This window comes from Nilaparvata lugens, chromosome X (genome assembly GCF_014356525.2).
Source record: "Nilaparvata lugens isolate BPH chromosome X, ASM1435652v1, whole genome shotgun sequence".
Classification (NCBI taxonomy): Eukaryota; Metazoa; Arthropoda; class Insecta; order Hemiptera; family Delphacidae; genus Nilaparvata; species Nilaparvata lugens.
The window spans coordinates 21,058,824-21,086,005 of record NC_052518.1 but is presented as its reverse complement, the minus strand read 5'-3'; the positions used below and the strand labels follow the sequence as shown (position 1 = coordinate 21,086,005).

Here is a 27,182-nt window from a genome sequence, read left to right as displayed (position 1 = left end):
TGCCCATTCTTGCATCCAAATGCAACACAATACATCACCATTTTTCGGTCGTATTTTTATTCAATTCTACGCATTTTACAACAAATACATCACAATATTTAAGAGAAAAGGTTGTGATCTAATACTGATAGTCCCAATACTCATTCAAATCCATTTTTCAACTTTAAAAATGAAAAATCGTACTCAAGAGCTGCAACGACCCGCTTAAATGTATGAGTACGAGAGAGAAGGGAATCCCACACGGTATGCCTGTCTCACTCACTCCGCCTTACACACTTTTAGCTGTAGCTTAGCATTGGACAGCCCGTTCCAGTTAGTATAGAGTTCACTGATACCCTGACGCTAAAATGTTGTAAATGAATACCCGCCATCTTGTTAGGAAGCGCCGCATTGTAATAGTATTGATGTAGGTTCAAATAATCTCATTCACTGCTACGAGCCAATCAGAAGACCAGGATTGGAACTTCCCCAGGTCACGTGACGTGTTTAGTATTGGAGTCATGTAAAAAACATTGGTTCATTGATATAGAGAATAAGATTAAGAAGAGCGAAGTCCGCTATGATGCCACTGCGCTAGTGTAGCTACCAGAAATTTCGGGCAAGAAGCCGGGTATTTGTATTCGCTGTGTAGAAAAAGAGCCTTTTTCAAATGATAATATTTTTTTATTGAAGCAATAAAAAATATTCAAAGTATGGTAGTTTCATGCAGTGCTTATGGATGTACGAATCTGCATGCACCAGATAAAAATATTTCTTTTCATACATAAGTATTTTTATATTTTCATAGGTCATGTTTCATGCAGGCTAAGCCTAGTGCCAAATGATCGTTTCAAGGAATATTGTGCTTAGGTTGATTCATTATCATTATTTGCCAAGTAATAAAATATAAGTTTCGGTAATATTATAATAAATATTTTATTTCCATAGATCCAATATAGGTATCCATATTCCATTCCATTAATTTGTCTTATATTGTAATATTTTGTGAACTATGAAAATATTGTATGCTAAATTTGTATTATAAAAAATATTGCGGTATTTGCTAAAATTGTCTATAAATTCTTCATCATTGCTATTGTTTTATTTTTCATGTTCTTATAATATGTAGTTATTTATTATCTTATATTAAATATAGGATGATAGAGTATTATTAGGTACTTATACTTAAGTTGCAAAACGAATGAGAAACAGTTTCACGAAATATTGTGATAATGGTTATTTTATTATTATTTGCCATCTAATAGAATATACGGTAATATTAGCGATCTATAATTTTTGTTTTATTTTTCCCGTTCTTATAATATGTAGTTATTTATTATCTTATATAGGAGTATAGAGTATAGTTAGGTACCTATACTTAAGTTGCAAAACGAATGAGAAACAGTTTCACGAAATATTGTGATAACAGTTAATTTATTATTATTTGCCATCTAATAAAATATATGGTAATATTAGCGTTCTATAATAAATGTTTTATTTTCCATATCCTAAATACAAGGTAATAGGAAAATATTGTAAAAATAAGATTCATTTGCTAATAGAATGGATCAAAATCTGTAGTGAGATAGGTTCACTAAATTAGATGATTGGTCGAGTTAAAAATAATGTTCAATGAACAAATCATTGTATCATATGGTAATGGAAATGACGAAAAGTTGAAAAAAAAATTATATTGAAATCCATCAAGTATGTCGAAAGATATAACGCAATGAAAGTCGATGTTTTCCCATATAAGTCTGTCTGGGCGCCTGGCTTCTTGCCCGATATTCAATGGCGACGAGAAATGAAGGAGGCATCATGCTTCCAAACGCTTGAAGGTATAGCTTAGTCATCTAACTATATATATCAATGCATTGGTTAGATAGGCGATTGATTACAAGTTTCCATTCTGTACTTATTCTGTGATGTTAGAACCTGGAGTTTATAATTTCGCTTTCTGAGTGAAGGGCTTATAAGTCCAGGACTTGAATTAGATTCTCGCCTCTTTCCGAGTCAAAGATTTATCAAAAATCGTTAAGTCCAGGACTTGAAACAGCGTGATTTTAAACCCTCGACTGGGGTAGGGTTTAAATTCAAGTTCTAGACTCAACTAAGCAAACACAATTCAGTTATTATTTTGGAGTAGATAAAAAGCCAATTAGATGTCATGGAATACCTATATTATTGGGATTAGTCCATCTAAATTCATAATTTATAGGGCCGGTTTCCAAGCTTGGGATCTGTAAGTTCTGGACTTCGATCTGGAGTCACAATTTTATCTTCCAAACTCCGGAGTCTATCAAGTTCTCGACTTATTTGAGTCCAGGACTTTAACGCATTAAACGTGAGGGGAAATTCACAATATTTTGCTGTTGTCTTGTTGGCATTTTAGCAAAACAGGAGCAGCTGATTACAGCGGGACAATTCAAATGAGCATGCTCTTCAAAAAATAAAAATGTACGAAATACTTGTAAAAATACGTTTAGGGGCGATTGCTGAGATCGGGTCTGGCTAACCCCGGCGCAACGTTGGTCTAGCGCAACTTTGGTCTCAGCTAAAAAATCGGTTTGCTGAGATCGAGTTTAGCTGTCGGTTACTAAAGTGCAAAAAATATATTTACTGTGGTGGGGGGGGGGGATATATCCATGTTCCCAGATATTACTGGAGATTTGTATATCCTCCTGTCCCCGGTGGAAACTACTCTTTAATCATAACATAACTGAGACCTTTTGTGAGTACCATACTAAAAAAAGGTGCTGGAGCATTGTTTAAGGGAACTACGTTTCAATCACATGAACTGTTTTACATACATGATCTTTTCATATTCATGTCAGTGTTGTGAATAAATTTCAATTTCATACATGAAACTGAATGAACAATTATCAATACATGTTAAATTGAACTTTCAATTGTTAAAGATGGTAAAAACAAAACTGACTTACTTCAAAAAGATCTTTCTGAAGTATTCGCTATACGCAGTTCCATAGAGTAAAGATACTGTTTGAAAGTTACCTATTTATTTGTCTCTGGCAGTACGCACTAGCCCATTCACTGAGTAGCCCATAATTTTATTATCATTCTGATATTCTCTCAACACTCATATTATATATTTTTTGGTTTAAACAATGTCTGAAAATATATTAAATTGGAAGCCAATTCTTTTGACTCAATTTCTATCAGTGGTCGATTACCTTCTACGAATCTAGGCTACACGATAGTATTGATGCTGTCTATAATTGGTTTGAACATAATATGGAACTGCACCTACACCAGTAATGAAGGAGAACTGTATTGAATACGTTTTAATTGTAAGAAAGTGTGAGATGATATCTATGTGGGGTTGATTGTTGCTAATTGGAGGCAGCTGCGTTTGCTTGCATCATCACGGGATGCAGAAATAGTCTGCATTGCATAATTATTGAACTATTAAGTTGAGTCCAGATGGTGATGAGCGACCCTTCGTTTGCGTGATCCTTTCTGTGGAATTGATTTTGTGAGATGAAGTGAATAATGGATTATCTTGAATATTTGGATTATTACGAACCAATACCTCAAGTCGGCGAGTACGGTATCAGAATTTAGAACTGAAGAGAAGTGCTGATTGCTCTCAGATTTTTTGCTGATGGTAGTCCACATAGAGACTGGCGATTTATATGAGTACTGCAGCATCATGTCGCATTATACATAGTGTTGCAGCGATAGCTATTATTTGTTTAGTAATGGAAAAATATTACATTAAATTCCTAGCTGGACAATACGCTAGAAAAAAACTACATTTTTAAAATGAATGAAAATGAATTCCAAATGAACACCAAAAAGGTGAGGAGTTGTTCATGTGTTCAATGTAACGACATTCGAAAGAGTTTAGAAGATTATCTAGTCGCAGATGATCATTATAATGACGTTCAAGAGAGGATCGAGACTGAAATAGAGAGAGAATGGGAGTAAGTGGGGGGAAAGATAGAGAGAGAGAATGAGATTGATTGGTTTTTTTTTCTTCTTCAATATGCCCTAATAAAGGCATATTATGCCTGAGAGATTGATTGAGTACTTTATTTATGTAGATTACAATATATACTGGCTTATACACTTATATACAATAGCTTACAATACAGCAAAATTGTAGATGAGAGAGAGAGAGAGAGAGGAAGAAGAAAAACAAGGAAGAAACGAATGATGGGAGAGTGAGTGAGAGAGTGCAAAAGCAATACGCAAAGACAGCGTGTGAGAGCCAAAGTAGCATTCGAGATGGCTGTTGCCAACATTGCGACAATAATTCCACGTGGATTTCTCCAGTTGCGCCTCGGTCTGGCTAAACTTGAGCGTCGGTCTGGCTAAACCCGCGGATCAAAGTTGCTCTCGACCAAGAGATGACCAACGGCTAAACTCGATTTCGGCAAACCGATTTTTTAGCCGAGACCAAAGTTGCGCTAGACCAACGTTGCGCCGGGGTTAGCCAGACCTGATCTCAGCAATCGCCCCTAACTGGCTTTAAACTCTGGAGTCAGAAAATTGGCTTTCTGAGTCAGAGCATTAATGTAGTTGAGGACTTGAATAGACTCTGGAGTTTAAAAATCATGCTAGACCCTGGAGTTTATAATTTCGCTTTCTGAGTGAAGGGCTTATAAGTCCAGGACTTGAATTAGATTCTCGCCTCTTTCTGAGTCAAGGATTTATAAAAAAAATCGTTAAGTCCAGGACTTAAAACAGCGTGATTTTAAACCCTTGACTGGGGTAGGGTTTAAATTCAAGTTCTAGACTTAACTGAGCAAACACAATTCAGTTATTGTTTTGGAGTAGATAAAAAGCCAAATAAATATCATGGAATACCTAAATTATTTGGATTATTCCATCTAAATTCATAATTTGTAGTTTGCAAGTTCATCAGCTCTATCAACTGACATGAGTCCTATTTCTGGGGAAATTGCAGGAGCTCCATAATATTCTTGAGAAAAATGGCGGATAATTACTAAAAAAACCATGTTTTTCACGGTTTTCTCAGAAACGGCTCTAACGATTTTCTTCAAATTTATACCATGAATAGCTATTTATAATCCCTATCAACTGACAAACTGACATGAGTGTCATTTCTGGGAAAATTGCAGGAGCTCTGTAATATTCTTGAGAAAAATGGCGGATAATTACTAAAAAACCATGTTTTTCATGGTTTTCTCAAAAACGGCTCTAACGATTTTCTTCAAATTGAGGCTATTTCAATGATAGCTATTTATAAGCCCTATAAACTGACATGAGTCTCATTTCTGGGAAAATTGCAGGAACTCCGTAATATTCTTGAGAAAAATGGTGGATAATTACTAAAAAACCATGTTTTTCACGATTTTCTCAAAAATGACTTGACTGATTTATTTCAAATTCATACCCTGTATAGTTATTCATCAGCTCTATCAACTGGCATGAGTCTTTTTCCTTGGAAACTATTGGGGTCCACCCCATCCTTGAGAAATGGACTTTGTAAACTCCTTCTCGTGCATGAGGTAGGTAGGTAAAGCAGTTCATAAAAAGAACACATAGTCGAGATATTTCATCTGTAGATCAGCTGTTTTGACGACTTTAAAAAAATCATCGAATTTCACAATTTACACAAAGGAAAATTTACTCTGAAAACAATTATATATACAAATATACAGTAGTCTGATCATAGTTTCAAATATGTTGCCGCCAATCGTAATTTTGTTATTCCTCTAAATTATTCTCGTTTAAGAATGAGGCTCATAGTTCATTGAGCAAGGAAAGTTGTGTGAGTGTACCACACCAGATTTTTCTGTTATTGATCTGAGTGCATGTTTCATTCTTTGTTCTGAATGTCACTTTATATCCAGATTTTTGAAACATGTAGGCCTACTTCTTTTGTAGTGTTCAGGTAGGCTAAGAGGGGAATGGTATTAAGTCTGTGTAGCATGGTTAGCAAAGCTGAGTATTTGTGTTGATATATTGTAGGCTATATCTCAAAAGGGATCACACAGTTCAAAATAAGTTGCAACTTGCAGAAAATCTAATAATTTGGTTGGAGTAGAAGGAATATAAGGAACTTTGATTTAACATAATAAAATACAATTAATCATCATTTCTAGCGAAAGTTTACCATATTTTTATGGTTGCACCAATCTACAAGGAGAACAAAACGTCACTTCTACAAAATTTATAAATGCAAAATTAAGCCTTCAAAATAACACAACCTTATATTAAGGCAAACTCAATGTCCTGCTTAGGTAGTCCAATGTGGCGGTCTCAAAGATCTTGATCCACACTTATTTTACAGATCAGGTAAACGTTACCAGGAACAAAGAATACTCTTGAAAAACTCTGTGGTAACTGTGACCGTTGCCGGTCGTTACTCTGTATCTGAGACAAAGAAGCTGCTCTTATTTTACTGTTCCTCCACTCCTTCATACCTACATACTTTTCTCTGTGTTGATCAAACAGGTTGAGTACAGGTTGAGAGTACAAAATCTCCTCCAATTTCAGATTTTACACCAATAGTGATAAACTTTCTATTACAAACTGTGATCAGATGAATAACTCATGTTTCATCATAATTGAGAATAAAAATACCAACACATTTCTCCTTCTGAAAAAATAAAATATTTCATGACATGGCTACAATTTGACACCCCTTGACAACCCCTCCCCCAGCCCCGTCGCAAAGTTCTTTGAGGGGCGGGCGTGTCCTGTAGGCCTAACAGAAGTTGATCGCAGCTCACTGAATATAATAGGACACAAAAAATAAACCAAACCACTGAAATCGCTTTTTTCTTTTGCTGCTGATGTGATGCCCACAAGCTCAAGGCTTGTGCGAAGGTAAAACCAGAGATGATGGTAATGATGGTTGACTGGACCTCACTTTGGGTGGGTTCCTAACCGACCGGAAGCGATTTTCAAATTCATACTCAGTGGAGTCGGCTCCCCAAGTGGTCACCCATCCAACAGGAGTAGCAGGCGCATGCCTCTCAACTGAGCAATAAGATAGCAGCACGGAGCCGCTACTTCCAAATTTTATTGAAGATATTGAAGTAAGCAAAGAGTTGGAATGAAAAACCAGTAATATACAAATCATATCTTTAATACCTCAATATATTCAATACTCAAATTTCACATTTATACGACATCCTTCCACAATATATTTACATACCGTAATGTATATTTGCGTTGATAATTCACACACTAAACAGTTTAACAATAGTCAATATACTACTGCACGAACAACGGTACATTGGCAAAGGATATAATTTACAGTTTTTTTTAATTAATATACCGTACTGATCAATAGCATGGAGAAACAATAGCGTAAGTGTGCTATCGTTTAGATAGCATGGTTATGACATCGTTTCCTTATGCTATAGTTTCTCTATGTCAATAGACAGATATTACATTCAAAAACAATACGAACAATTATTACCGTATCATATGTAATTCCTATTTATATTTTTAATACACAGTAGTTGTGAAACTATAAACATAAGTTATTCTCTTCTTAGTTTTTAAAAACATTTCAACATAAAACATATTAAAAAAGGGCTGAGATTTCTAATGTAATATCATGCTTATAATATGACCAGAGCAGAAAATATATGAGATAATATATTTACTATAAGATTGAGATCGACAGATTAAAGAAGTACAAAGTGATAATATCATATTAATATAATATTTTCATATTAGAAAGTAATAATATCATATTAGTCTAATATCAATTCCACATAATATCATGGTATTGCACAAGTACAGTTATTTTGATCAATCCTGCAAACAATCAAAATAAAACTGATAATTGCAATGTCTTTAGTAGTAAAATAGGAGAAAAATAGAAATCTTCCAGAATTTGATATTAATTGATGAAGATTTAAACTTGAAACGTTTACAGACTAGGTTGGTAATGTCATTGAAAGCCATAAATATGCTAATATCTTTCCTCACACACCGATTTGATTTCAATATTGAAATCAATTTGAAAGTTTAGAAAAGAAAGGAAACTTCTTCTTACAAAGATAAAAATGATCCACATTTTACAAAAAATATCACTAATAAAATAGAGATTCACGGTTCCCTGAAATATTTAATGTTTTTTTAAAAGTCGTTGTAAAAGCAGATTTGAGAAATAACTCTCAAGTCGGATGCTTATAAAGAATTTTATGTACAATAACATTTGACAAAATATGACATATTTCAAAACCATGCAAAATATTTTCAATTATGTCTGCTTATCTAGAGTTTTGTGCATATTTATTAGAAAAATTGAATACCCAAATTGAATTATAATCTTCATAGATAAAAATCAAAATTCTTAATACATTAAAATCAAACTATGATTCTTCATAGTAAAGAATAATTCCTTCTGAAGTATTTTACTATAATTAAAACTTATAACAGCTTTGATGAAATTCAGTTCAAAAACAGTATTGTATAAAAGCAGTAAAGTCACATATCTAAATAATTCAGAAAAGTACCGTACGGTACACAAATACAGTAGTTTAAGGTGGGTTCCAAACCACTAGTGAACCCGTCGGAAAGGTATGATAAAATTCTAAATAGTATCACTTTGATCTTCGATGTGTAGAAATGATCTTGAAATACTATGCCAAAGGTCTACTTTGCATTCAGCCTAAGCATTTCCAGGTACTAGAGATGAAGAAAATTAAAACGAATACTGATAATTTCTTCTTAAAAGACAAATACTGTCATTTTCTACATAAATCTATATTATATTAAAGCTGCATCCTAATTTAAAATTGTAAGAGGCCCAATATCAGCATACAGTTTACCCTCTTCAAGAGACAAAATTGGTCTTCATCGATGATTCATGTCAGAAAGAATAAAAAACAAGGGATCAATTGCTAGAGACTAAAAAACGCATATTACTTTTGTACAATTTCAAATCTGTTTTATGCAAAGCAGGTAATAGTGAGTTCACGTTGTAAGTTTTTTCAGTAGAGTACAAATTTAATTTGATTCAAATACTGTTTAAACTCGACATAGACTTTCTTCATATGTAATAAGATGTGTGCCCTTTCAGTTTTAGCGACGTGAATCTGTATTATATTAAAGCTTAAAATATAATATTCTGACAGTATATCTTATTTTAGCAGAGGTCTAAAGCAGGGATGCCCACTATCCCCGATTATCTTCAATTATTGTTTAAAGTATGCTTTTCGACGACTTAAATGGGATCATAGAGGTATATGCATAAATGGTTATCAACTGTCAAATCTACGCTTTGCTGATGATGTGATGCTTGTATCACGTTCTTCGAGTATATGAAGACCATGCTCAATGAGCTTATAGAAGTTAGTAAAACCATAGGACTCCGTCTAAGCATTCCGACAAGCAAGACAACGCTGATGACAAATTCAAGTAAAGATTAAATTGAAGCAGCTTGAGGAGAGATAGACTATGTGGTGGAATACATAGAGCATTGATTTTCAAGGGAAACTTCCCCAACAAATTAAAAGAAAAAGCGTTGAGGAAATGTGTGTACTCATAAATTTTGTATGGAGCTCAGAAATGGTCACTCACAGCTCAGCTAGACAGGAGACTGGAGACAACGCAAACAAGGATGACAAGTAGCATTCTGGGTCTGCGCCTGCACCAGAGATCAGGAACACCGGAATTTTGAGACAGGTCAAGGTGGAGTATCTGCAGAAAGAAGCGCACCTCATCAAATAAAGATGGGCCGCTCACGAATCAAGAATGTGAGCAGAGCGGTGGGCGAAGATCTGCACTGAGTGGATACTGTGTGACTGTACCAGAGGAAGGGGACGTCCAGCTTATCGATTGAGGGACGAGATGGCACAGCACGTGGGAGACATATGGCTAATCATAGCCACAGATAGAGAAAGATGGAAGAAGATAATCGACAATTTATAACAAGCTGTATGTAAATAAATATTGTTATTTTGCAAACTATTATTTAGCTAGTATGAGAGGCTTTTGTTCTGTAAAGAATGTCAATGGAGCGTATTTATTATATAGCTTGTCAAGATATAAAAGGAAAGCAAGTAGAAGATTAAAACACTAATGCTGTGATACCTACATATATGAAAACGATGGAGTAGATATAGTTTACTCACACAAACAATTGTTTCGCCATGTTGTCTTGACATAGGCCCATTTTGAGTCAAGTAATGCATCAGTTGGATGTAATGCATCGGATTGCAGCATGGCGAAAAGATCGTCACTATTAAACAGTGAGTAAATTATTTCCACTTCCCAGTTTTCATAAATAGTGTATCATGAATACTACAGTGGAAAAAGTGAATAGATCACACTCTACACTAGAAAAAAGAATGGATCAACGACACCATACTAATGCTAGTATGCACCAACCGAGATCAACTTGAATACTCAATAATCGGATCGTCCATTAGAATTGATCGGTTTGTGCCACACCATGAAGCTACAATTAGACTAGCATACAAGTTCAAGGACAAGTATGAATATAAACGTTCTCGAAGCATGATAAATGTTTCATTCACTCAAAATGCATGAGTTAAAGACACAGCATATAAAAAATCACACATTACTTGGATATTAGTACTCGGATGGTTTAGTCACGTGAAAAAGGTCGGCTAAAGAAGAGATATTTCAGGATGGCTGCTTACAGCTAATGCAAACTACATTGTGAAAAATAGAGCGCATACGCAGTATTCAATCCGCTAATACCAAACTATTTCTCGTGTAAATATCCAAATCCTTCATACTTGTATACAAGTCTAAACGTAGCTTAAGTACTCGTACGCAACCAATCTATTCTCAGACTACTTCACCTACAAAATCACCCATGACATGATGGTGATGATGATGTTGATTATGATGATGATGAGTATGATGCATCTGGTCAGAGGGCTGTTGTTGTTGCTGCTGCTGCTGCTGTTGCTCAGAAATGGTGACCTCGACTTGAGGCACTCGACTCGGCGAAGAGGAACTGGACTCGTTGCTGCAATACCCCCCTCCTTCCTGCCCCGCCTGGCCTGCGCCGCCCACAAAAACCGACCCCGAACAATATTTCCTCGTGTGCTGCCGCGCGTTAGTTGCGCGCGAGAACGTTTTTGAACACACCGTGCACGAATAGTTCTTCTGAGCTAGTTCTCCTGAATGTATCGACATGTGTTTGTTGAGATTAGATGATTTACAGAACGATTTGTTGCAGATGTGACAGGAGAACGGTCGTTCCCCACTATGAATTCGAAGGTGTTCTTTGAGGTTACTGGAGTGATTGAACGATTTCAAACACACGCTACAAGTGTAGTGTTTCACACCTGAATGAATTGTGAGGTGTTGCTTGAGGTTGGATGACGTTGAGAACGCTTTGTGACAAACAATACAAATATACGGCCTTTCTCCAGTATGTCGTCGCATGTGTTCCCTCAAACTCCCAGACCGGACAAAAGTCTTTTCACAAACATCACACGTGTATGGTCGTTCACCTGTGTGTATCCTCAGGTGTTCTTTCAGGTTACTGGAGTGGTTGAACGATTTGGGACAGTACTCACAAGTATGAACTTTCTCCCCAGAATGTATAACAATGTGTTGCTTTAGGTTTCCTGAGGTAGTGAAACATTTGAAACAGGTGTCACAAGAATACGGTCGTCGATCTGATGGCTCGAGTGGTGGGGGGTGTCGGACAACTGCTGTTGACATCAGTGCTGCCAACGATAAAGTTGTATTCCCCGCAGTTGATGCTCCACTAATAGTTGTTGTTGTTGATCCTGTACTGCTTGTAAAACTTGACGATACATTCTTCATGTGATCGTCACTTGTTGTGTTATCCTTGAACAGAGCCATCAGCTCGAGACTTCTACTCGCATTACTAGATGCTGCCGCGAACGAATTCTTCAAATCGTTCATTCCATTTCCATCCCTCATGAACGCCATGAACTCTGGAGGTATACCTCTGGTAGTGCTAATCTCGGTTTGAGTCATCTTCGTATGCTTATCAGGTGAATTGTTGTTCTTCATAAGTTGGTTCGAACTACGAGAATTAGATTCCATCCTGTCATCAGGGACAAGGTCTCCCTTCTTAGACTTGATCGATTGGTTGGGTAAGGGATCGTTGTTTGAGTCTGGTTGTTCTTCCTTGAGCAGTCCAATTGGATGTTCAGGGTTATTCTGTAATGCCATATTGGAGCAGCCAATAGATGAAGTTTGTGCTGTCGATACGTTGTTGAAAAGCGTCTTATTGTAAAGTCCTATATCATATAGATAGGATGACATGCCTGGAACAATAAAAAAGTAAAGTATTTCTAGAGTATTTTAAAGAAAAATATTTTTATATAATTAATCATTAAATATTTATTTCCAAATAATGAAAAACAGAAAAACAGGGAAAATATTAATATCACAAATTTGAAAAAAATAATGAATGACAAATTGAACAAAAATGGATAAAAGTATCACGGCAAAATTCATTATTTGAATCGAGAAATAATTCAATAACAATCGACCAAAGCTAATTAAAATTATATAGAGATTAAAGATTAGACTTTTAGAGATTACACTTTTAGAAAAAATAGTAAAGTTATCACATAAAATAAGAGAAAATAATATTTGTTCACTCTACAGATGAGAATTGATGAGAAATTGCATTTGTTTGAATACCAATGACTAAATAATAATTTTAAAACGAATATTTAACTGGTACATACGAAATATTTTTTTCACATGATGTAGTGAGAGTTCTATACATGAGAGCTTCGCCTTCATTCTCAACAGAACCTTCAAGAGTATGCATTGCACATGTGTACTATAATGTGTACTTTTATATGATTCAAGTACATTGAATATGAAATGGAAATCGAAATATTTTTATTGACCGATAAATACAAGTACAGAACATTTAGGCTATGTCACAATGCATTATTACATCAATTATGTAACCAAAGTAATTAAAATTGCATACAATAAAACATCAGTGGTAATAAATCAAAGCATTCAACTATTGAAAAATTCTTCTACCGAATAGTAAGGGGTTTTTTCAATAGAATTGTTTTCCTGTTTTTAAATTAATCAATTGACATGTTTCTTATTCTCAGTGGCAGTTTATTATAACAACCATACTGTAGATAGACAAAACTTTTTAGGCTCTTACTTAGACTGATGGTGGGAGTAACAATTTTATTATCAACTCTTGTATTTTAACCATGACATTCATTATGAATCATGTAACGACCTTCATTTTTTCAATATGAATTAAGTTGTAATATATAATTAAGGAAGGTAAAGTCATGACATCAAATTTCATAAAGTATGGTTTATAGTTTCGTTGGGTGAGGCCCAGGATTGCTCTTATCGCTTTTTTCTGCCAAATAAAAACTCTCTTGTTCGTTGAACCGTCACCCCACATTCTAATTTCATAGCTAAAATGAGAGTGGAAAATACCATAGTAACTCTTAATTTATAATCTAAGCTAACAGAATTCCTTAATCATTAGAAAAGAAATGCATGGTAAAATAATGAATTCAATCTAATCAATCTGAAAAATTATAGTACTAGTTAAAAGTGGATGAAATTAATTGAAATAGAAAGCTATTTGATAACTGAATGCTATTATTGGTTACAATAACAATATTTTCTTGTAAAAATAATAATAAAGAAAATAAATGAAGGATATCACATGAAATAAAGACTTTTTCGAATAGAATAGGCTGAAAATGTAGGCTGAAAATGTCCCTTAACAAGAAAGAAATGGAATTTACAATGACTGACATCACTGAATGTGATGTATAGAATAGCCCATGTGCAAAGTATCTTCAATCACGTCTCTTTCTAGATTATCACCAGTTCTCTAGTTTACTAGCCGTTATAATTCGAACAATTATAATTATCTGCGCATCAACATTTCAACATTTAGGCGGGAAATCTAGTATCCTAGCAACCTGTAGATTTGTTTATACTTAGTTCTCATCGAGCCACAACGGCGGCAGGTTTTGTAATTGAACAATCAACTTTTTGAATTCGGTTACTAATTGACAGTGTGACAGTTATTTGTCAGGTAGAAACATTTTTCACATAGGCAATAAGAGATAAGAGATTATTAGTATCAGATACTCTGGTAAAGAATTTAAGAAACTTTATCATCTCCCTTACTTTTATCTCTCCGTCTTTTGAGGGTCACCTGATTATTGATATGAACACTTGTTGATCTTTTCAACTTTTCATTATAGATATAGTGCGTTATCTATCATATTAAATGATTGACATGCGCTCGACAATCAAAACGTGTAAAGCATCCAAAGGCCAACCGGCGATCCTGTATAAGGGTTTCAAATATCGAAAAGCTTCATCAACAAGTAAGGGCGATGTATGGCGATGTCAGACGAAAAACTGTACCGTATCACTCGTAACGAACTCTTGCTTGTCTATTGTGCGTGATGTTTCGGGGGCGCACTCACATGACACATCGGAGAGCATAGAAAACCAAGTGCTAATCTGTACTCCTGTGAAAGAAACACATGACGACACCAATGATGCGTTCTTGGGAGAACTACAACAGGAGAACGAGCAGTTGAGGGAGCGGATTGAGGTACTTGAGTAGCAGTGGAGCGCCGCCATAGATCGTTCGATGGAGTTAGACATCCGTCTAATGAATATGTCATGCAGCGAGCCAAGGGGGCAGGACAAGAGAGCGGAGAGCAGCTCACTAGATGGTACTCTCATGGATCGGCTTGGACGTTTTCTCAGAACAGAGCTTATCGCTGATGCCGACATGGACTGTTTCTGTAATTTTTTAATGAACTCTTATCCAGGAAGCCATATAGTTTTGTCTAGTGTAACTAGTATGATCATTAACAATAGAAATTCTGATATATTATTTCTGAATGAAATAGTAAAAATAATAATATTATTGCATTTGTGATGAGTGATAGTAAACAGGACGGATGCGCTGATGACGGTTGGTCAGGCTCTCATTGGAGTGTAGTAGTGTTTGATAAAATTTTTCAATAGGTTTTTCAGTTTTGATTCTCTCGATAAAAATAATTATAGATCTACTGAAGATTTGGTAGGGAGGATTGGTACTTATTTCAATTCAGAAAAAATAGTTACTATGCCTTGTCCACGTCAAAATAATAGCTTTGATTGTGGTGTATATGCATTGTATTTTGTTGAAGAGGTGTTTCAGTTTCGTTCAAATAATACAGTTACAAGTTGAACCGAGGGTCTCTCTTTGAATGATAAATTTGATTCTGCTAATTATAGATAGAGAATGTTGAATAATGCATGTGAGGTACTGAAACCAGTCTCTTTCAAACAAGGGATGGTTGTCAATCAATCCAATAATAGAATAACAAAAAAGGTAGTACTCAAATCCTCATGTACTAAGCGGAAAAAAATTGCAAATAATGAGAGTTGTACTAGTGATAAGGTAACCGAAAATTCTAGTAATAAGAATGACGGTAGTGTAATCAAAGTTTATGGGAGTAGCCACAGCCGAGATCTAGTGCATCATTTTGATGAGTCCAAACTGGGTAAACGAGTCAGCGGGTTTGTCATGCCAGGAGCAAAGTTTGAACCTATTTCCTCCAACATAAAGAGTGAATCTCATAGTTTCTCTAAGGATGATCACATAGTTATTATTGGGGGTGGCAATGATGTGTATTGCAATCAGGCAGCGAAATTTCTGAGAGGATTGATTACTCTTCTTCAGCTATTGACTTTTACAAATGTATTAGTTTCCACTTTACCGATCAGACATGACCTTCCTGATTGGTCTTGTGTTAACGAGGAAATAAGGAAAACTAATAGAATAATAAAAAAATATGTAGCAAGTTTAAAAACGTCAAGGTTATAGAGCTATCTGATTTGAGTAAAGATAATTTTACTAGGCATGGGTTGCATCTGAATGGAAAAGGAAAAGCTGCACTAGCCCACAAAATAGAAGGAATGTTGGGGTGTAACGATGCTGCTAGTAATGGAATAATTGAATTAGGGTATTTTAATAGCTCGGAAAACTAGTAAATGGTCCTGCATCTGAGATAGAAAACAAAAAATACAAGAGTTTAGTGACACGCAGGACCTCGGAACAGTAAATTATCACACCAATAAAGTAACTAAAAATAAAAATATGAATATTAAATCAAAAAATGTGAACTTATTTTATTGGAATGCTCAGTGATTAACTAATCAAATGCATGGAAAATAATCCCAAAGGTTACAAAAACCTGTTTGGGCAGAAAAAACTACTTAAAATAAAAAAAGAAGTGTTACAGTTTACAAAGCAAATTAAGAAAGAGTAGAAAAAACTAAAAATACAAGAAAAAAGGAAAAAGAACTTCAGTATCAGTTTAACATTATTAAAATACTAACAATATTACACTATGAACAATAACATTACAAACTAAAACAAAAAAAGTGTCGAGCTTACCAGTTGTAAAAAAATGCTAAATAAAGTGGAGGCCTGCAGTTTAAACAATATTCTCATAATAACCGGAAACATCTTCATGTATTAGATGGCTATGTAATAATCTGCAGAAAGTTGTCCTCTGCCTACACCTTTTTATGTCCACAGGAAGTCTATTAAAAAACGTTGTTGCTAAAAAATTGAAGAATTTTTTGAAAATTGTAAGGTTGGGCTTAGGGACTTGCACATTTTGTTGATTCCTCCCAACCTTGCGCATATTAATCAGCTGCACTTCACCACTCCTATCAAAAAACAGCTTTAGGGTTTTATAAATATATAAGTTCCTGATAGGCAGTATTCTGAGCTCTTTGAAAATTGGTGCAGAGTGATCATATCTCGTTTTGTAAGACATTATTCTCATAAATGATTTTTGTAAAATGATTAACGGATGTAAAGCAGCCTTATATGCCCCCCCCAAATTTCCAAGCCATACTCAAAATTGGAATTTATGTGAGCGAAGTAGATCTTTCTCATCAATTCCGAATTGCACACAGTTCTGAGAAGATAAAATATTCGAATATATTTGAATAATTTCTTTTTTATATAACCTATGTGTTCTCTCCAACTGATCCTACTATCCACCCAAACTCCAAGGTACTTGATGCACTTGACCTGCTCTAGGGGTGGGCAATTGCAATCAGCAGCCAAGGAACATGCGATTTTATGATATTTGAGTGGGGAAGGGAATTGTACATCTTTCCGTAGTCTGAATATATTTTGTTTTTGGGCTTATCACCATCATATTGCGAGTAAACCACCATCTAAGCGCATTTATGTCGTTCTGCATGTTTTCTTGCAGTTCTGCAAATGATTTTGTTTTATAAAGAAGTGCAGTGTCGTCAGCAAAAGCAACCAAGCTACCCTTGAAACCCCCATTACATAAGCTATTTACATATATTAGGAAAAGTAAACCGGATAATACTGATCCCTGTGGTATACCAATTTTCAGTTCTCTGAATGCACTAACAACACTGTTATTAACTTTAGTTTGCTGAGGTCTTCCGGTAAGGTATGATTTGAACCAATCGTATGCAATGCCTCTTATTCCTGCCAGGTACATTTTATCTAATAGAATCTCATGATCAACCATATCATAGGCTTTCATGACGTCGACGAACAAGGCAGCACATGGAATACTTCCATTGATACTATCATAAACCCCTGACATTAGTTTCATGATTGCTGAACCCGTATTAAGATTGCTCTGAAAACCATATTGGTTTTTACTGAAAAAGTTGTGCTGCTCCAGAAAACTAGTAACTCAGTTCTTGACAATTTTCTCAAGTATTTTAGAGAAAATTGATAACAGCGAGATCGGTCTATAATTTGTAGCCTGCATTTTGCTATTTTTTTATACAGAGGAATAACTACTGCTTTCTTAAACTCTGCAGGAAATTCTCCTGTCCTTAAACTTAGGTTGTATATGAATATTAAAACATCAATAATGAGGTGTGAAATAGATTTAATTAGGAATGTTGTTATATTGTCATATCCAGGTGATTTATTATTTTGTAGTTGTGATATAATATTCAAGATCTCCTCTTTAGTTGTTGGGTAGAAAAAAATTGAATTTCTTATTCTATTGCATTGGAAATTTTTCTCGAACTTCTTGAACGAATCATTTATCTGTCTATTATCGTTTACTATTTGTTCTCTCAGATCATCAGCTATCGTACAAAAGTGATTGTTAAACATTCTGGCTACTTCATTATCACATGTTATCAGGGACCCTGCTTCATCGCTTAGTGTTATAGATTTATTAATTTTTTTCGCCTGTTAAGTCTTTGATTATTGCCCACTGTTTTTTACTGTTAGTCATATTCTTTTCAAGTTCAGCAGAGTAATAAGCCTGTTTTTTAAACCTAATTTTGTTCAGTAGGATATTTCTTTGGATGTTATAGTCACGCCTAAGATTAGTATTTTCTGGTTGCTGCCTACACCTTTTGTATAATCTATTTTTCTTATCAATTTCTCTTTTTAGCTCTGCATTCATCCACGGTTTCAAAAGCTTAGCATAATTTTTTATTGTCTTATAGGACTGTTCAATGCAATTCTTTACTTTGTGAATAAATTTTTCCACCGCCTGTGAAACGGAACGACATGAGTATACGTCGCTCCAATCCACATTTTCCTTCAGTGCTATAAACTTGGCTTCATCAACTCTTTTATGCTCTTTTATTTTTGGAAACATTTCCTTATCATTAGTTTTTATGTAAAGAACAGTCATCCAATGATCCGTTATAGATGTCTGGATAACTTTAGAACTATAACCCAGTCTACTATTGATTTTGTCTCTAATGAATGCTTGATCTATGCAAGTTTCGGAAGTATTAGTAGCTCGCGTGGGCTCATTGATAAGGGATTTGAGACCGAGACTAGCCATTCGAACCAAATAAAAATCAAAAGCTCTATTTTGTTGCAGGATATTGAGGTTCATGTCACCTTTAATAATTAAATTGGAGTTTTTGATAAGCTTTATCGAGGAGGTTAGTTCACTAGTGAATGTTTCTTCAGAAAAAGTATGGTATCTATAGATAGCCAGTAAGTCGATTTTTGTGTGGGATAAAGATAGTATCAGGTGCTTGCAATCTGCTGTTATCATGTTACAATCATCAAGGCCAACACAAGCCAACCTATCTGATACGTACACTGCTACTCCCCCTGCTCTATTTGAATTATTGCATTTGAAATGTACTGTATAATTTGTCAAATAATACTGATTGATTTCATTCTCATCAACCCATATCTCGGTTAGTATTATTATGTCAGGTATTCTTTCTAAAACTTCTAACTGGAGGCTGAAAGCATCGAAATTAGCTCTTAAACTGCGAATATTCTGTTGTACAATTACAATGTCGTTATGATGAGCGTCATCAAATGTATCGTTACTCAGTTCAGTCATTGAAATTCATTGAATCTAGTATACAGTATGGAAATATACAGTACATAATCATAATAATATTAAGCTATTCAAATCGCGTAAAAGCCTATTCAATGTGGCTTTCATAATAAAATGGATTATTTATAATTAGTCGTACATGAGCAATATGCTGCTGTGGTAGCTGTTGTTGAGCACTGGGTGAAAAATGATAATCTGACAAATATTTCAATTCCTCACTATAAAACAGCTTCCGTTTATGGTGGAACCTATAAGATACATGGAGGAGCAGGATTATTTGTAAGGGATGATTTGGATTTCGTCGAATTGGAATCAGTGAAGGAAATGATATTTGAAGTAGTTGGAATTTAATTACCCAAAATCAAGAGCATAATTATGAGTGTATATAGGACTTGTAGTGATAATGTAGTATATTATAATAAATTCTTGTCTTACTTGTATGAGCTTCTCAGTACGGTCTCGAATCCTAGCTATAGTTTAGTTTTATGTGGTGACTTTAATATAAATTTCAACTCTGACTGTAAAAATACAAATGACTTAATAAATTTATTGAATTGTTTCAACTTGAAATAACGATAAGTGAAGTGTCTAGGCCAGGACGTTCAACTCCTGGGACATGCATAGACAACATATCTACAGATATAGATGAGAGTAAAAGGTCATCAAAAATAATACATACTATGTTATCAGATCACTATGCATTGCTGATAGAAATGAACATCTTGAATATTGAAGGAAATGAAAAGATGAATAAAAGCCCAATAAATAGACCCTACTCGAGAGTGATTAATGATAGTAAAACTGCTTTATTTTGTGGAATCATGGATAAGATTAACTGGATTCACAATTCAGCATAGATGATAAATTTTATGTGTTCTTTGAATCGACTATGAATGCTTATAAATACAGCTTTTCCACTTACTAGAGTTACAATTAAGAAGAAAACATTTGATAAATGCTGGTATACAGCGGAATTGCATCAACTCAAAGAGCAGTGTGAACTACTTTACAGTTTGATTGGTATTTATACTCATAGTTTGAATCATTATAAATACTTGAGGTCAGAATATAAAGATACAGTAAGAAAATACAAAAAAGCTATGAAAAATGCAAAAACTGTATACTATAACAATATTATTAATAAGTCTCTAAATAAAAATAAGGAATTATGGAGAGTTGTGAATAAAATTACTAATAAGAACTCTAAAGCTGAAGTCGTCCAGAGTGAGCATAGTTCTGAAGTCTTCAATGATTTTTTATAGATAATATAAATAGAATAAGCAAAAACATACATGTAAGTGATAAGGATAACAGATATTACCTTTATAAGTGTCAATCTAATTCTAAGAGACTTTTCAAATTTAATCATGTAACGGTGGAAACTATGTATTCAAATATAATATGTTCCTTAAGCGATAGTAAATGTTACGACATTTATAATATTAGTTCTTTGATATTGAAGATAGCTTCTCCTTATATATGTGAGGTACTCACTCATTTGTTCAATGAGAGTATTGATAAAGCGTGTATCAATGTAACTATGTAATAAGGAACGTCTCAAAAGGTCTTTATCTTATTAGAAGGTTCAGAACATGTGTAGGAGTTGAAATATTGCTCAAGGTTCATTATGCTCATGTACAGAGCCTCTTATGTTACGGTGTTATGATCTGGGGGAATAATCCTCAAAATTCTCAGGTTGCAAAAAAAGATAATGAGGCTCCTATGCAATGCAGAATACCGAGAAAGCTGCAAACCCTTGTTTAAAAAAATGAGAGTGATGACATTCCCAGCTCTCTATATTCATTTCACAGTTGTATATGTACATCTTAACATTGAAAAATTTGATGTGAATAGGCACCACCATAATTATGCAACTAGAAATGAAAATAGTTCAAGAGTTCATATGTATCAGCACAATACATCTCAAAAACTAAATCCCTATATGGCTGTGAAACTTTATAATAATTATTTGCCTGCCACTATAAGATCTTTATGTAAAAGCGCTTTAAGTTGAAAGTAAGGAAGCTTTAATAGGAGAAACCCCATATAAAATAGCCGACTATTTTTCTATAAACTGGAAAATGTATATATAATTAATATTATAAATGATATATAAGTAGTTGATAAGTGATAGGGAAATATAATTAATACCTAATTTTGAGCGTAATGGATGTATTTAAACTTTGTAAAATTGACTATGTGTGCTTGTTGTTGCATGTTTGCTTTTTATTATTTACTTGAGTTACCAACCATGACGTTGTCTATAATGTGGAAACATTCTGTGACAATAAAGATATTTATTTATTTTATTTTTCAATATTGTGTAAACATTAACACATGTAACTTAGGTTTATCGGTATGCATTTGAGAGTATTATTGCACGCATTGTGGGCGGAGTTTCACTTGTTTCTCTATCCACTTCTCGGTAAAAGGTATTCTCGTGATGCGCCAACTGTAATATAGTGAGATTATTTTTAAACTGGCAGCATTTTTTACGAATAACACCAATGCTTCCCATTCAATCAATGCAGTTTGAAGTGGATCACACTGGATAGTTAAATTGAAAATTAATTTGATTGAAAGGTTTGCATCACAACATGTGCATATCATGGTTAAGTGCACAATCATTCCATTTATAAATTTTCACTTAACAAACACAACTTACTGTAATGGGGAAGCGGATAGTGGGGTGGCAACCCTGCTTGCGCCTGCTCCACAGAGGGATGTTGCAGAGTCCCCGCAGCTGAATGTGGCGGTTGTTGATGTCCGCCATTATAGGGAGCAGCCATCATGGCCGCATTAGTGTGAACATTCTGGTATTTCCCATTATTTGCCAGAGCAACGGTGCTTCCGTTCCTCACAAAATTTCTACCCGATGCATCCTCACCGCCGGTATTGGCACAGTCAGCATTCGAAGACCATTTTGCGCCCGTTTTGCCTTTTGAAGAGGACGCTTTGTTAAGTTTGGACACATTGGGTACCTCCATTTGTTGTTGCTGTGCATTGCCATTTTTCAAATTATTCGGCCCGCTGTTTGATCTACTCGCATCCAAGTCTGCCGATGTTCCGTAAGGGGAATTCTGTGAAAATATAATCAAAATTGTGCATGAGAGTCAAATCAAATCTTTTAAAATTTATTTCTTCAAAAATATCAGTATTTGAAATTGGACAAATAAAACAAAATGAAGTAATATTATAGAGAATATATTGCCTAAGATACTAATAATTATTCGTCCATCATAATACACTTCCAAAAATAGTTTAGATAGGCCTACATGAGCATAAGAAGAAGAAATGAGAACTTTTATCATTCATTGAACTATGTAGTGACTAACGCTGTGACATTTCTCGAAATGCTAAGGTAACTATCAATAGTAGCAGTTTGCAGTTGGTAGATACTGGCAATAATGATAGCTTGATTATTTCAAAATTATTAAATTAGAGTAATCTACGGTCGGAGAGTTTATCGGTCTGTGAATACAGATTCCAAAAACGATCACTAACCAGAACTAAACTTTTTGGGGGAAGAAGACATATCCTGGTAAAACATGGCCAGTGTTTTCTGAAGGGAAACAGTGAAATGTAGAGGGGTTTTTGTTCACATTAAAACAGATTTAGATTGGATGTCAAAACCATTGATGTATCCACATTTTGTATCAACTCAATTATCGAAATATCTGTGTTATTACACAATATGCAAGAACTGCTCGCTTATTATTTTATAAATACTAGTGATAATATAAATGTTTTTTTCACACGTTGGGAGAATGTCTTGTCTATTTTATTGGTTTGTAGTTGTAAATCATAATAGGTGGTGATTTAAAGATTTATCTTGAGGAGGTTCAGGGTTCAAGATTCTTCTGAAAAAACGAGCTTTCACTGATAGCAAAGCCCCAAATAAAAAAGTTGCTTGCTTACGTAAAATGAAAACAACCATGATGAACTCATGGTATTAGTGTGGAGGACTAGAGGTTCTGGAACCAATTGTGACCAATCATCAGGTTTTAGTTATGTAGTAGATTCAAATGCTATATTTTGAACTTATTCAAGTACTACCTACTGATGAAGTATAGCATACCAAATGGGTTGAATATTTTACACACATAAAGATTGACAATTATTTTCCTCTCTTTATGAAAAACATGAAGGAATTGATGGGGATCTTGTTATTGACTGTCTTCACCCAAATAATGATTTCATTTAAATTGGTTTTTAGAGTTCTCAAGTTTAAGTTCGATCACCGGACCATCCGTGTCCGTGATGGACACTTTTTTGAAGCCTCCGTGACGGAGGCTTTTTTTGTTAATTTGTCGGTGCTGGCTGCATGAGGACAGCCGTTAGGTCAGCTGTGAGAGACCCTGAAATTGATCAGATGCGACCTGAAAACTTTGACATCAGACCTTAGCCAGCCAGGTGACACGATATTATTATTATATTAGAGTTCGTTAACCTCTTCTCTCCATCAAAATCAAAGCAAGACTTGAAGAAGAAAAACTTCGAAAGAAAATAAAAGTAAACGGATGATTTGGATAAGATCGGTACTCTGGTTTTCATTGTTAAAACTCTTTACAAAAAATAGCTTGAGTGCTGAGACAAGAGCCAATCGTTGCATACTCTGAATACATTCGGCTCAAGAAGATCTTCAACATAGATGGTTAAGTCACAAGAATGAAATCGTTCAGACACGAAAAATCTTGAAATTGCAGCGGCCTTATGGGAACCGCTAGATATTTCTAGATATTATCTATACCATCAGGAAGTTAGCAGCACCATAAATGCCAGCAACCAGCAATGACTAATAATGATGGGTGCTTCGAACTCCTGTGAAGCTGAATTGGACAATAACACAAAAATAATTATTAATAGACAATTAACTATTAATAGACAATAATTATTGCCTATAAGAAATGAAAGTTCAAATGATTTAAACACTTTTTTCGTTACTGGTGTTGAGGCTTTTCCAGGATCTGCAGTGAATGCGATTTCTGTTCCTGAATGCAGATTGCCTGAGTGGGAATGAATATAACTCTATTGGATCTTATAAATTTTGTAAACAGCTAGCCAAGTTCAACTAACCGTTAAAGTCAACTGTTACTGTCAAATCAATCATTCGGATGCTAACCCCTCTGAGTAGATTGATCACTGGCTATATCTGGAGGCTTGAGTCTTCCTTGATCAATTGAAAAAGCCAAGGATTCAACTAATGTTCAAGAAACAACATAACAATGAGGCCATTTCACACCGCTATAGCATAGCTCGAGCTAAGTCTATTGAAAGACGTAGCCGACGTCAATGCTAAGTTTTCCAACGTATTTTCAGCTCCGATGTCTTCGTATCTCGGGCAGCGTATGCGCTTTGAGCTGAAAAATGAGACTAGCTATTTACGGCACTGTTCAGACGGTTAAGATAATAATTAACTAACCTGATTGGGAAACATGATGGGAAACTCATCCCATAATATTTATGATCATTCAAATTATGTTCTATTTCAATTCGATACCGGGTGAGTATTTCTTGTTGCGATAAAAATTATTTCAAATAAATACCAGCAAGTATTTGTATTGCAACAAAAATACCGATAGTTGCTAGTTAAAGAATACACATAATTACTTATCAAGAGAAAAAATTGAGTACCTTCCCTTTTTAGAAATTTTTACTCACACATAAGGATTGCTGCGTCTTTGAAGTTACACTAGGTCGGTGTGGAATAGCCTTTACATATATAAATTTGGACATCGCAGAGAATATTCCCAAATCCAGCCGATTTTTATTGATGACAGATAGGCAATGAAAATTAATATTCTTTTACAAAAAATGCAAATAACTCATGACCTCGGGCTGGATGGAAGTGCTCTGCTATTTGCTGATGACACAACCCTAGTTGCCAGGGATGAGGATGTCGACGTGGCGATACACAGGTCTGCCCAACTATTGGAGGTTGCCAGTGATTGGTTCCGGGTTAACAGACTTGCACTGAACGAGAGGAAGACGCAAAATCTACTCTGCACTCTGAGGCGGAACCCTCCAATCTTCGGGGATTGCGGTGTGAGGCTGCTCGGATTCATGATGGATGCCACTTTGACATGGGAGCAGCATGTTGACATGATCTGCAATAGACTGTCAAGAGTCTCTTATTTGATGCTTAAGCTGAGGGGTCATGTTTCTTTGGAGTACCTGGTTACGGCATACCATGGCCTCTTCCACAGCCATATCAATTATGGAATAGTGCATGGGGTCATGCAGCAGGCTGTAGAAGGATCTTGCTTCTGCAAAAGAAGGTTCTCCGGATCATCACCTCATCTCATCGGCTGGAGCATTGTGCGCCAATCTTTAGGAGGCTGAGGATTATGAGGGTCTTTAGCCAGTATCTCTTTAGTTCCCTGTTAACTTACTGTTGAGAAGAGACCATCATACCTTTCAGCAGAGAGGACATGAACATAGTCACTTCACAAGGAGGAGGAATGACATCAATTTGCCTCAGGACCAGACTGACTCGATCTCATAATAGCTTCCCTGTCCATATACTCACGATTTACAACAAGATGCCGGTGTATTTCCGTGAACAGGAGGAAAACATCTTCAAGAAGGCACTTCGTGAGAAGCTTGTGAGTCTGGCTCTCTACTCCCTGGATGAAGAGTCAATCCAATGTTTTCTGAGATCTATTACTGGCCTCCCATCTTGATCTCAGTCTAGTTATCAAGTTTTATATTTTTTATGACGCAATCTATCCAGCAAGTGCTGGTCATGGATGGAGACTACTGAATTACTGAATCCTGAGAATGCTAATTCAATAAGATACACAATAATAATTAGGCTATTTTAACTTCCCTCTCACATACGGTACCTAACTTGATAAGTAGTAAATATAAGCTTACCATGACTCGTTGATTCTCTCTCATATTAACGAAGATTCTTTCCATATTTAGTTGGATATTCAGGTGAATCGGCTTCTTAAACTGTTCCTTGATTCACAACGCCTAGAAATATTCAAATAAAAAACTTAAGCATTATTGAAACAGTGCATTCTTTCTTAAAAATACAGTTAGGCCTAAACATGAAATAATTGGACAGTAATCAAATTATTTGTTCCATGTGATAATAAATTAATAAGTACCCCAATGCATTTCGAAATTACTAAATGGAATGTTATTCATTTGAAAGGCCAGCTTGCAAATGCATAGTAACTTTTATCAAAAGTAGTCAAATTCATTTGTTATTCGCCATGTAACTTAGATCTATGCATGTTAGTAATTGAATACTCTCATAGTTCAGTAAAAATGCTTTATTATACAATAAATGCTACAAAAAAATTCGCTTACCGGTTGTTTATTGAATAGAAGAGAAGGAAAATCATAGCAAAAACACACTTCAATCATATTCTTCCCGTATTTCAAAATGCTATGGCTATAATACATTAAGATCAAGTTCCTACCAGTTGATTACAAAATCATTCATGAGTAGGTATTAAACTTTTCTATGAAAGCCAAATGAGTTTTAATTACTAGTAAGTCATCACTTTCACTATCTAAGATGAGAAAACCGCAAAATATCAAAATATTTACAAGTATTTTTTTGTATCTTATTAGGTTATGTTTATTAGACAATAGACATTTTGGATGTCGTACTCACCTGTCCCTCCCCGCCAATCATAACGATAGGGAAAATATCGTATACCCAAAAATCGTACGGTGACGTGTAGCCAAACTGTAAAGTATAAACCTTCTTGGTTTAAAAGGTGAAAGGGTGAGTTAGGTTTTTTTAAAAATGACAGGATTCTCTTATTATTCGAATGTATTATTCAAATACTTTGATAATTGTAAAGCAGAAACAGAAAGCTTGCATGTCAGAACAAGTTTGTGTTGTATAGTTTGGCTACACGTCACCGTATGATT

The 27,182-nt window shown here is 35.0% G+C and overlaps 1 protein-coding gene across 2 annotated transcripts; it reads right to left on the bottom strand.

Annotated features, from left to right (window-relative positions):
• Nucleotides 1-7,042: 7,042 nt before the first annotated feature.
• LOC111045213 (zinc finger protein 3 homolog) lies at nucleotides 7,043-27,182 on the bottom strand. Of its 2 annotated transcripts, none has more exons than XM_022330558.2 (4): nucleotides 26,920-27,182; nucleotides 26,166-26,267; nucleotides 21,955-22,369; nucleotides 7,043-12,209 (listed from the first exon to the last, which is right to left on the bottom strand). In XM_022330558.2, the coding sequence occupies exons 2-4, from the start codon at nucleotides 26,208-26,210 to the stop codon at nucleotides 10,747-10,749; spliced, it is 1,923 nt and encodes a 640-aa protein (XP_022186250.1). In that variant the 5' UTR covers nucleotides 26,211-26,267; nucleotides 26,920-27,182; the 3' UTR covers nucleotides 7,043-10,746. The 2 variants fall into 2 exon arrangements, with proteins under 2 accessions (XP_022186250.1, XP_022186249.1); XM_022330557.2 differs by having other exon boundaries at nucleotides 7,614-12,209; nucleotides 26,610-26,931.

Bases quoted from the DNA above. Each gene is read 5' to 3' on its own strand.
- LOC111045213 (XM_022330558.2), bottom strand. From the start codon at position 26,210: ATGGAAAGAATCTTCGTTAATATGAGAGAGAATCAACGAGTCATG. The intron at 22,370-26,165 runs GTAAGCTTATAT...ATATTTTCACAG, and splicing joins GAGAGAATCAACGAGTCATG to AATTCCCCTTACGGAACATC. The intron at 12,210-21,954 runs GTAAGTTGTGTT...TTATTGTTCCAG, and splicing joins CTATCCGCTTCCCCATTACA to GCATGTCATCCTATCTATAT.